The sequence below is a fragment of the Lathyrus oleraceus genome, chromosome 3 (genome assembly GCF_024323335.1).
Source record: "Lathyrus oleraceus cultivar Zhongwan6 chromosome 3, CAAS_Psat_ZW6_1.0, whole genome shotgun sequence".
In the NCBI taxonomy this organism is placed as follows: Eukaryota; Viridiplantae; Streptophyta; class Magnoliopsida; order Fabales; family Fabaceae; genus Lathyrus; species Lathyrus oleraceus.
This window is the reverse complement of record NC_066581.1, coordinates 387,465,909-387,478,477: the sequence shown is the minus strand read 5'-3', so window position 1 is coordinate 387,478,477 and position 12,569 is coordinate 387,465,909. Positions and strand designations below refer to the sequence as shown.

The 12,569-nt window shown below is 32.8% G+C and overlaps 1 protein-coding gene across 1 annotated transcript; it reads left to right on the top strand.

Moving 5' to 3' along the window:
• Positions 1-1,000: 1,000 nt before the first annotated feature.
• On the top strand, positions 1,001-4,565 carry LOC127129303 (gibberellin 2-beta-dioxygenase 8). Its single transcript, XM_051058528.1, has 4 exons — positions 1,001-1,090; positions 2,439-2,907; positions 3,794-4,115; positions 4,202-4,565. The coding sequence occupies exons 2-4, from the start codon at positions 2,441-2,443 to the stop codon at positions 4,433-4,435; spliced, it is 1,023 nt and encodes a 340-aa protein (XP_050914485.1). The 5' UTR covers positions 1,001-1,090; positions 2,439-2,440; the 3' UTR covers positions 4,436-4,565.
• Positions 4,566-12,569: the final 8,004 nt, after the last annotated feature.

Genomic DNA, 12,569 nt, shown 5'->3' with positions numbered 1-12,569 from the left:
ATGATATGTACATGATTCGAATCATGCACATAAAATCTCAAATTTTCATAATTTTCAAAATACTTTGAGATTTTTCTTTCCACCTAATTTGGACCAATAACACACATGGTTCTTATTTCATTGACTCATGCAATTAACTAAAAGCATCATGATCAAACTCAAATATAATCATTGATTTATGCATATTAAAAACGAATCATTTCAAATACTTAATTAAAAAATTTGCAATCATGAATGAGACTCAATAAATAAAAACAAACAATAAGACAAACAATAAAATCATACTTAGATTCTCCTCCTAAATGTATTAAAAATATGCAACTTTACTCTCTCCCTAAAGTTATGCAACTTCATCCTATATAAAAAGGGTTTGGAAACTAAAGAGTCAGAGAGTATAATAAATAATTATAGAGTTAATTTCAATTATGCAAATATAATGTTTTTCAAAAAAAAAAGTTAAGCACTATACAAATGTACGAATTGTTTACACATACAAATATGGTTCTCATTCTTCCAAGTCGCTCTTTCTCCAATTATATGCTGTTCACGTTATATCAAACAGTATGCCCTAGTGATTGGTAAAGGAATTGACAAATGTATGAAATGACATTCTTTTTCCAAAACTTTGACAACGTTATGATTTGAATACATGAGTCAGATTATGTTTAATCACACATCATATATGTTTCTAGCAACATTGAATGCATGCTGCTTCCTTTTACTTTCTATTATTAATCTTCAACTTAAACACATACGTGTACATACACCCGCCTTCAATGCGTTTTCAAAACGGAAAAATAAAATATCAAGAAATAATTTAATCCATGAAAAAATTAAAATTAAAAGTTATATGGTAGATATACAATTCTCTGATTCTGCCATGAGACGCGTGGTCTTTTATTAAGCATAAGCTTAAACTATCACAAAAATGTCATCATATCTTTGACAATTATTGATGCTTTTCTTGCCTATAAATTATAAGCTTCTATCTTTCCATATCACACATTCTTTCTTATATATTATCAATTAGTAACTTAATTCATTTTTCAAATAAGCTCTTCTTCTACGTGTAAGGGCATCCTTCTTGAAGGTATATGCTTTTTACTCATTTTTTATGTCTATTTGAAATTTAATGTCTAAAGTATGTTACATAGTTTAAATATATAGTTATAATCTTATTTAATAAATAATTAATATATTTTATGTATATTTGAACACAATACTATTTTGACACAACATTGTTAATTTATTTATTATATGAGTAATTTAGATCAAATACAGGATGAGTAATGAGTTACAACAATTACACATATTTATTAATTAGTCACTCATTTAACAAAATTAATTATAAATATCAGGAGACTAACTAACAGGTACTAGGTTAAGTAACAATGATTTTTATTATATTAATTTGGTAAAAGGTTGAGCTTAGCCTTATTATAATAATTAAAAACTACTACTAGTAAGCCAAACAAATTCAGTCACATGCTTTGACTTCTAGCTAGATGTGACCATACTTGTGCAATTGTCAATTGAATACAGTATCTATCTATAAACTATTTCATATGTCCCACAATAACTAGCCTACTATGTTATCTTACCAAAATTTAAAAATTAATTGATAAAATATAATAAAAATTTTATTAAGTTAATTTATTAACTATCGATATATTTTGAGAGCCAGAATTCATTGACTAGAGTGTAAATTTAAAAATCTTATACTAAATCTCAACTATTAATAAAAATAAATTAAGTAATTATATATTATATATAATATATATATATATATAATATATATATATATATATATATATTATATATATATATATTATATATATATATATATATATATATATATATATATATATATATATATATATATATATATATATATATATATATATATTTAATATTATTATTTGATTTAATTTTATTAACGGTTGAGATTTAGTGTAAAAATTTTAGAACTTATATCTGATATTAACGAATGTTGACTCATTTCAATCACATAAATTTGTAATAAAAAAATCATTTCCAAAATAATACAAGGATTTTATCAATTAAAGAATATAATTAAAATGACAATATTTATGAAACAAATATCTTACAATATCTATCTATAATATTTTTGTTGGAAGAAATTCTATCTGTCTGTTTTTTATTCCTTCAGTTTATTTTACATGTTGTGTTTTTGACTTTTTATTATTATTAATACAATACAATTAGTAAATTTAATTAGTTTTTCTATTTTTATTTCCTTCTTTCTCTATGGTAAATAACTTAAAATATTTTTAATTAATTTATAATTAACAATATATTGAGCTTAATAAACAATAAAAAATCTTTAAATATAACAAATAATAAAAAAATGCAAGAAGTAATATTATTATTATTATTGTGGTTAACTGTTTTCTAACATCTCATCTTGTTATAAGTAGCTATGGACCCAATTTCAGACCCACCATTTGAAGAAGCATACAAGATCCTCTTGAACAAGACACAAAACAATTCTAATGATTTCCACCACGGCGAAAAAAAACTCGCGGCGGTGGAAGAATGCGAGCTTCCGATGATCGATTTGAGCCATTTAGAAGAGAAGAATGAAGCAATAAGAGAAAAATGCAAGTTTGAGATAGCTAGGGCTTCACAAGAATGGGGTTTTTTCCAAGTTATAAACCATGGAATTCCAAAGGACATATTTAATAGGTTGAAAAGTGAACAAGAGAAAGTGTTTAAGCTTCCATTTGATAAAAAGACGAAAGAGGACAAGTTCTTGCAATTTTCATCTGGTAGTTATCGTTGGGGAACACCTTCTGCCACATGTGTTGGACAGTTATCTTGGTCTGAGGCATTTCATATCCCTTTAAAGGATGTTTTAGGAACCACTACTCAAACAAATACACTTAGGTATGTATTTTTATGTTAACTCAGTACAGTACTTTGCATTTTCTATAATTAGTTATAAAGTTTGTGTAAAAATAGAAGTAGCTAAAATGTCAAAAATTAAAAATTTAAAGACACTTTTTTTTATTACTAAATATAAATAACATTTATTTTAAGTGTAAATATAAGAGAAATTAAAATTATATGAATTTGAAATATGAAGATCAATTTCATGGGTGAGTTAAAATAATAAAGTGATTAAAAATATAATTAAGCCTAAAATTTATAAATAAATTGTTTTTAATGTTTCTATATATTTATCAATGGTCAGTAGCGAATATTGAGTAGTTTTATCAAAGATGTAAAAAAAATAAAGAATATGTATATTGTTTAAAATAATTGATAAATATTTAGTTGGTATAGTGGTAATTTTTGTTTTATAATTTTTTTATATCTGGGATCAAATTCAAAAAAAAAAATTACAGATAAATTTTATTCATTTTATTTTATTTGATTCACGTCATTAATCTTTCATTTCAAATTTAAACTATTTAGATCCCTTCTCATGTGTTTATATTGAAAATTTATAATAGGTTGAATTTTTAATTTATATTTTTTATCTTTAAAATTACACAAAATATTATATTATGATTTATCACATTTTACAAATGATGCTTTTTTTTCTAAATATAATTAGAAATCACATTTTAAAAGTTTTTTATACAAAAACAAATTTTCTTTGGCAGTCACCTGGCTCATAGTTGAGGTCAAGTGTCATTTTCATACACAAGTGGAATTGTTGTCTGTTAACTCCTCCTGCCATTCTCATCAGGACCCCTACTTTTAGATTTATTCACATCCCCCCTCACGTGTTATTAATTTCCATTTTGGATGCATTGTATGTATGCAGATACGCAATTGAACAATTTGCTACCATAGCATCCAATCTTGCGCAAACACTGGCTCATATTCTTGCTGAACAAATGAGTTATGAGTCAACTTTTTTCAAAGAGAATTGCTTGCCAAATACTTGTTATCTTCGACTGAATCGATATCCTCCATGTCCTATAGCTTCTGAGATTCATGGTTTAATGCCACACACTGATAGTGATTTTCTCACCATATTATACCAAGATCAAGTTGGAGGATTGCAATTAGTGAAAGACAAGAAATGGATTGCTGTTAAACCAAACCCTAGCGCTCTTATAATCAACATCGGCGACTTATTTCAGGTATATCTAACGAGAGTAATATAATAACTCAGCTGATAGTTGTTCAAGAACATTAAATTTGAATGTGTTTTTGGCAAATGTTGTAGGCATGGAGTAATGGAGTTTACAAGAGTGTTGAGCATAGAGTTGTTACAAACCCAAAAGTTGAAAGATTTTCTATGGCATATTTCTTGTGCCCTTCAAATGAGACAGTGATAGAGAGTTGTAGGAAGCCATCTCTATACAAAAAATTTAGCTTTGAGGAATATAGACAACAGGTTCGAAATGATGTTCAAAATTTGGGTTCCAAAATAGGCCTACCTAGGTTTCTTCTATTTTAATATATTTTTCTTTATCCAATCTTGAAATAAAAAAGATTGTTCTACTCTAGTATTTACTATGAATGTACTTTATAATATTAAAATAAGGGTTGTGTATTCAAATTCTGCAAGTTTAAACAAAAAATTGTTTGTGAACTTGTATACTAATGACTCATTAATCTTATTATTTATTTAAATATATTTTGGTCTAATTTTTTTTCTAAAATGAAGTTTTAATTTTTTATGTTAAAATATTGTATTTCTTTCTTTCAATTTTTTTTTTTTTTGAAAATCACCAAAATTTATGGAGAATTTCACTTTATAATTGATAATTGAAAGAAGAATAGAAAAAAAATGAAAATTACAAAAGAAATAGAATTAGGGTTTTAGAGAAAAGAGGAAGAGGATAAATATTTGTGTAGAGTTACTCTCTGCACTTCAAACTGAAGTTTTATTCAATTATGTAACAATATTCACTCTTACTTTTCAACAATAGGGGTTACTCCCTCTTTATAGGTTGAGTTTACTTGCTCCCTAAGCAACACTCCAACTAACCTAATTCAACTAAAATTACAAAATTAAGCCTAAGTCAAAATCTTTGTCGAGCAACATGCTTCAATATTTCGACATTAACATTCGATATTTCCTTGTCTTTGTCGAGAAACATGCTTCACACAAGGAATTACAATTCAACACACCACCTAATTTATTGTGTCTAAGTTATCTACACTCATCATAGACCTTAATTTCTTGAACACTTCGACCTGCACTCCTTTCGTTATAATGTTTGCAGTCTGATTCTCAGTTCTGTAGTGTTCCAAGTTTAGCTTCCCATCTGCCACTTGCTCTCGAAGATAATGGAACTTCATTTCGATGCGCTCGTCCATGCACTATCGAATTCTTTGACTGATTGATAGCAGACATGTTGTCGATCTTCATGGTAACTGCTCTATGATTCTTCCATGTAATCTCTTCGACCAAATTCACCATCCACGTTGCTTGATATGCACAGAGAGAAGTAGTTATGTATTATGCATCACATGACGATAGTGTCACTGCTGGTTCCTTTCTTGAACTTCAAGCAACTGATGCACCACCTAGAATAAACACATAGCCAATTATGGATTTTCTATCCTCAACATCACTACACCAACTTGAGCCGGTATAACCAACTAGCTTGCATTCTTTTCCTTCACCAACTGCAAAAAATAAAATGTCATGGTCGAGAGTTTCTTTCAGATACCTTAGTATCCTATTCGTCGCTGCTAAGTGTGATATCTTTGGCTTCTACATGAATCTACTCATCATACCTACATTGTATGCTAGATTAGGCCTTGTGTGACAAAGGTATCGAAGCGATCTAATGAGTCATATGTACTGCATTTGATCGACATCATCTTTATATGTGTCTTTCGACTGTTGTAATTTGGGCTCAGCTGGAGTCGAGGTTGGGTTGCAATCTTGCATCTCAAATCTCTTGAGTATTTCACTTGCATATCTTCTTTGGTGCATCATCAAACCTCTACTACTCTTGTAAAATTCAATGCCAATGAAGTATGAGAGATTTCCCAAGTCTGACATTTCAAACTCCTCACTTAAGTCATGTTTGAAATCTTCGATCTCCTTCTTGCAACTTCCTGTTATCAACAAGTCATCGACATAGAGACATAGTATAAGCAATTCATTATTGCTTCTTCTTACGTAAACTCCTTGCTCAGTTGTGCACTTCACAAATTCATTCTCCCTTAGAAAATTATTTATCTTCTTAGTCCAAACTATTGGAGCTTGCTTAAGTCCATACAGGGCTTTAAGCAGCCTGTATACCTTGCTTTCTTTGCCTTGCTTCAAAAAACCAACTGGTTGTGTAACATAAACTTCTTTATCTAAGGGGTCATTCAAGAATGCATATTTCACATTCATTTGACATATGTGTCAGTTGTCCATGTTTTCTAGACCAACAACCGACCTGATTGTTTTGATCCTAGCAACAGGTGCAAAAACTTCGTCGAAATCAATTCCTTTCTTCTGAAGAAATCATTTCTCCACAAGTCTTGCCTTGTGTCGAGTTACTTCTTCTTTGTGATTCAACTTCACCTTATATACCCACTTCACATTGATTTCCTTCTTGCCTTGAGGTAATTTGACAAGTGACCAAGTGTTGTTGACTTTGATGGACTTCAGTTTCTCATTCATCCATTTTGAATCCTTCAATGCCTCAGTTGCATTAACTGATTTGACATCTGCATATAAAGCATAGTATACCAGCTCACCTTCATCATCGACCACTGATGTGTGCTTTCCGCAAGTATACAGAGTACATCATAGTAATATAAAAGATTATCGATCCCATGGAGACCAATGTCAATCTATCATTTACTATTGTTACGGTGTTTATCTAAGGCAATATCAAGAATTTTTTGAACGAAAACATAATGAAAATAATAATATTTAAATGAATTCAAAGATGTAATACTGGAATGTGGATCACATCAATCAACAATACTCCTATTATCTCTAATTAGAACTACCTATGAGGCAATTTTTTCTTCCACGAAAAAAAGTTAATTAAAAAGGAACTGTCACTTTCGATTTTTCGGAACCAGACTTTATCTTTAATTTATACCAGCCGCTCACGCTGCACTGGTCGTGTCTTGCGTTAAAGTAGAAAATCCTTTTGTTATGTAATCACCTCTTTAACTCATTTGAAAAGTAATTTTGATTGAAAACTTTAACTTAAAAGGTTTTCCGGCATATGCTCGGACAACCGGATTCTAAACCTATCAACGCGTCCGAAAATAGTTTCAAAACCTTCTTCTAGTAATATTAAACTTTCCTAATTACTTAAAAAAGTGCTTCCGCTATTTTTATTAATAAAAAACTAACCAATTTTATCTTAAGTGTCTGATGGTTTTCGATCTTACTCGACTTGGTCACGGTACTACTTTCATAGTAACCGTTCAGATGAATCACAGAAAAATCATATTAAAGTCAAAACAACCCCAAAAGCAATCTTATAGAGACAACATATGGAGTACCGTCAAATCGACGGTCCTCACATTCCAGCACTAATGATTTAGCTGGACATGGTTACGGTAAACAATAAAACTTATGATTGGAAAGTAAGATATGACATATTAAAGTGATACGTGTGCGATTGAGTTTTAGCAAGAACTTGAAAATAAATGTAAAGCTTTGAAAATAGATTTTGTCACGAAAAGTAACAAGCGGGAAATAAAGTAAACAAATTAAAGCGGTGAGAGAAAATAAATCAAAGTAAAGCGGTGCAAGGAAATAAAAGTAAGTAAAGCGATGCGATAAAGGAAAGAAAGTAAAGTGATGCGATAAAGGAAAGAAAGTAAAGCGATGCGATAGAGTAAATAAAGTAAAGCGATGCGATAGAGTAAATAAAATAAATCAGTGTGGAATATATTAAAACTCGCTCCAATCGGAGACTTGAATCTGGTACAACTGAAATTTAAATGGCGACATGATTAAATGCTACGACTACGATGCTCCAAACTTAATAGCAATAATGGTGCGATAACCCATTGATGTGACAAATTATCGCTTTAACAGTGCGAATATATGGTATATGCTGCAACTAAGCTTGGATTATCAAAACTGTGAACTTTATGCCCTATTTATACTATTACTAGACCTAGGGAATCACGTAACTTCTTCAGTGTTCGTGTGAGTGAAAAACGGTGGTCATTGGGCTGAATCTCCAACTGCCTTTGACTGAAGCGCCAAAATCAAAGATAGAGACCACCATGTAGGGATGGCGACTGCCATGTTCCCAAATTGGTTGGACCCAATCTTTGTGACCATTGGGACGTGAGACACGTCATCTTCCTCGTAGCTACCTCTATGGTGAACGCCCATGTTAAATCTCATGTGTACAATTTACTCATTTTCTCCAGTTTTCCTCCAGTTTGCTTCGTTTCTTCGAGTCAGGCCTTTTTTAGGCTATGTACCTGAAAACAAGGAAAAGTACCAGCATAACAGTAGAGATGATAATAAAATGACGGTAAAGCATGTGCAATCCGAGTCAAATACGTAGTGTATTTTGGTGTTATCAAAATCTCCCACACTTAAACCGTTGCTTATCCTCAAGCAAACATTTATGAGCATATGAAGAAAAACAGCAACACACAAGCAATTATTCCAGGTCTAAGACTCTAATTCGATTAAGGTTACGTCGATAGTTACTAATTTGCAAACTAAGGGTATCGTAGTAACACATACCACATTTGCGGTCGTAAGTCTCCTTGCTTTACAAACCAATATGTATCATGTTATTATACCTCGGCCTAACTTACTCATCCCATTTTTTATCCTTTTTCATTCAGGCGCAATCACATTAAGCTCGTTATTCGTACTCGCATGGTGAACAAATAGGTTAGTGATTATGATCCTTATTGTGTCAACATTCAGCAATTTGATATTTTAACATAGACACACAAGCATAATTTTTCAGAAATTTCACTACTATTTGGCTAAATAATAGGGTGAGGGTTACCTAACTTAGTAAGTAGATTCTCTTTCAAATTTCATGCTTTTATATTATTTTTTCTTTCCTTTTTAAACATGGGATCATTCACCTATTTATATCGGGTTGTTCACTTAATGGTATTCAGATGGTGTTGACTACTAAGATAAAATACTTAAGGATTAATAAAGGGTAAGATTTCAAGGCCATGGCATAATAAGTATCTGGATCAATCTCTATAATTAGGAAACTTACGGTGTTAAGACGATATCGATTTTTTAGGAGTTTTCCCAAGTCTCTGCAACCTATCTTAAAAGCCTAAAATTTTAAAAGTTAACTGTTTTCTTTTCCAAAAAAAATCGGTATGGCTCAAGAAAATGGGGGAAATAAACTAACAACATAAAACTACACAAAACAACTCGTCAAGCACATGCAACAATAAAACTCTAAAGGCAATAAACTAAAAACAACACTAAATCTAACTAGAAAGCAAGTAAATTTAACTAAAAAACAAATAAAAGTAGAGAGCATAGGTAGCTAGCAGAAATATACTCTAACGTATCACACGCTCGAACATACAACAGAGTCGCAATTGAACTTTATTTATTTCCAAAGGAAAGGGAAAACATCGATAAAACCTGGGGGAAAGAGATATGATGGGTAAGGAAGTCGGTTATGCAAGGGGAAGGTACTACCACCCCAAACATCCATGGTACTCCATGGGAACCATTTTGATTGTTCTCGCTCGAATAGGTGTTACATCTAAGATTACTTGTGAAATATGAGGGAAAGGACAGGAATAAATAAAGTGCTCGGTGAGGATTGGGGCCCTCATGCCTACATATCCTCATAGTGCAATAAGGAATTCAGAGCTCTGTAGTTCAAAGTACTAGTGGTGGGAGGTGAAAGGAATTGTGATAACAGCATGGTCTAAACCAAAGGATAATGTTTTGAACTCCAACAAGGGTGAAAACATGAACCTAAGAGTAAAATGGCTTTTACCAGTACGTGGGATAGCATGGCTGCCGCTATAGGGTAATGCCGAAAATACGAAGAAATAAGTGTTTGGGAATGATCCAAACAGCTCTTGGTTCACAAGGTGACGCAAGATGGAGCACAAAGAGGTAGTGTATTTGGCTCAAAGATAACCGGTATATTACATGGAGTGAATGAAGGTAGAATACGGATGCATCATTAAGATGAATGGAGTGAAGTGACCAAAGTCTCAGAATTGAATATTTGGTAGCAAGTGACTAAAGAAGTGTGATTTGAAACTGAAGGTAAAGATGTATTGGAATCCATAAGAGAAATGGAATTTGTACCATATAGGGAAACAATGTTAAACGATACATGGACTAGCATGGCTTCCACTATCTGATATTTAGCAAAAAAATGGAATTAAATGTCTGGGTGTGAGCCAAATAACTCTAGGGACAAATGCGGACTGTCGTTATATCGTCCTAAAGGGGTGTATATGGAATTCCAAAGAAAACTGTATTTTGGTGTCAAGGGAATAATATGTCACTGGGTGGAAGATTTATGATCGAAGGTAGATACTAGATCATGAAGGATATGGATGGTGCCCTAAGGCGGAAAGAAGAAGAATTAGAAGTATGCTCGCTAAGGATTCGCATCCTCGTGCCTACGTATTCTCATTGTGCAATGAGAAAGTCAGAGCAATCGTAGTTCGTGGAACCACGAGAACAAAGAGAGAGATAAGTGATGAAAAGTATAACTTGTACCAACAGAATGGTATCAAAGGAACCCACAAATGGATGGAAGTTGGAATCAAAGAGAAAACAGGCATTTACGAGTACGTGGGCTAGCAGGGCTGCCGCTATAGGATAAAGCCAAAAACAAAGACTGAATTAAGTGTCTGGGTGCAAGCCAAATAACTCTTGATTCGCAAGACGGACTGCCGCTATATCGTCCTAAAAGGGTATAGGCGGGGCCCAAGAAAAAGTATTGTTGTGTACAAGAAACAATATATCACTAGATGAGGAACAAATAGTGCGAGATCAAATAAGGATATTATCTTGGATCCACGATGGAGATAGACTCTGAATCGAAGAGCAAGGTGGTGTTTAAACCCAAAAGACTAAATTAAATGTTTGGGGGTATGACCCAAACAAATCTCGATTGATGAGGTGGACTGCCGCTATATCATCCTAAAAGGATGTACAAGGAGTCTAAGGAGAAGTATAGTTGATCTCAAAAGAATGGTCTTGATTGAATGAATGAATAATGATGTGTTGAATAAATAGGGTAGCAATAAATAAGGTAGCTCGTGGAGAATCTGAATTCTCCTGCCAACGTATCCTTATAGTGCAATAAGGAAATCAGAGTTTTCGTAGTTCATCCTACTATGGATGAAACAAAAGGGAACGAGATTGATTTTCCAAGGTGAACAACCCTTCAAGGCTAAAAAAGGAGTGTCAAGGTTAACAACCTTATAGGAAAGTTATCACTACCAGAGTTTATTACTGACGATGTCAAGGATTGAATTTCTAAGGTTTATCACCTTATAGGGCGAAGGGAAACAGATATGCAAGAGCCCAAGACTCTCAAGGCAAAGCATTGGGTTGGATAGCCAAGGTTTAACACCTCACAAGGTAAAGAGAAACATATGCCAGGGTTCACGACTCTCAAGGAGAAGATCAAATCGAATAGCCAAGGTTTAACACCTCACAAGGCAAAGAAAGACATATGCCAGAGTCCATGACTCTCAAGGAAAAGATCTGAATAGCCAAGGTTCATCACCTTATAGGGCAAAAGGAGACAAATTCTAGAGTCTATGACTCTCAGGGAAAAGAGTTGAATTAAATAGCCAAGGTTTAACACCTCCCAAGGTAAAAGAGAGAGATATGCCAAAGTCCATGACTCTCAAGGCGAAGACCAAATCGAATAGACAAGGTTTAACACCTCACAAGGCAAAGAGAACATATGCCAAAGTCTATGACTCTCAAGGAAAAGATATGAATAGCCAAGATTTATCACCTCACAAGACAAAGAGTTAGATGCCAGAGTCTATGACTCTCAAAGCAAAGATCAAAATCGAATAGTCAAGGTTTAACACCTCACAAGGCTAAGAATAGTGCCAAGGTTTAACACCTTACAAAGTAAGGAAAGAAGTTTAATAGCCAAGGTTTATCACCTTACAAAAAGGCAAAGAATGGATTAGAAGAGGGTGTACAACCATGAGTTGCCAATAGCAAAAGATGTTCCCCTATTGGGGTGTTGAAAGATTGAGGTTTGTTTGAAGAAGAAGACTTGTCAATTGCATGATTCGAATTGCAGTAAAGTCTATGAATAAGGGCAAATGCTTTGAATAGCTAGGGCATACGCCCCGTATGCAAAGCCACTCTAGACAAGGATAGGAGAAACTCTGTCTCATTATTCCTTATTACTTGAGGCTCATAGCGTACAACTCGAATCAAAATTAACAAGTTGCTGACGGGAGATCCCGCGTGTTAATCTTATTGATGTGGTGCCACTTTTGTAGGAGAAGACTTGACAATTATGTAATTTAAATTATGCTAAAGTCTATGAAGAGATGTGAATACGATGAACCACAGGCCAAACATCCCACACCCAAAGATATTTAGAATGAGTGTAGGAAAGCTCCAGTCTCATCCCTTCTCTATTGCTTAAGGTTTGTGCCACACA

Coding starts and splice junctions, on each gene's coding strand:
- LOC127129303 (XM_051058528.1), top strand. CDS start 2,441: ATGGACCCAATTTCAGACCCACCATTTGAAGAAGCATACAAGATCCTC. Junction 2,908..3,793: donor ACTCAAACAAATACACTTAG/GTATGTATTTTT, acceptor GTATGTATGCAG/ATACGCAATTGAACAATTTG. Junction 4,116..4,201: donor ACATCGGCGACTTATTTCAG/GTATATCTAACG, acceptor CAAATGTTGTAG/GCATGGAGTAATGGAGTTTA.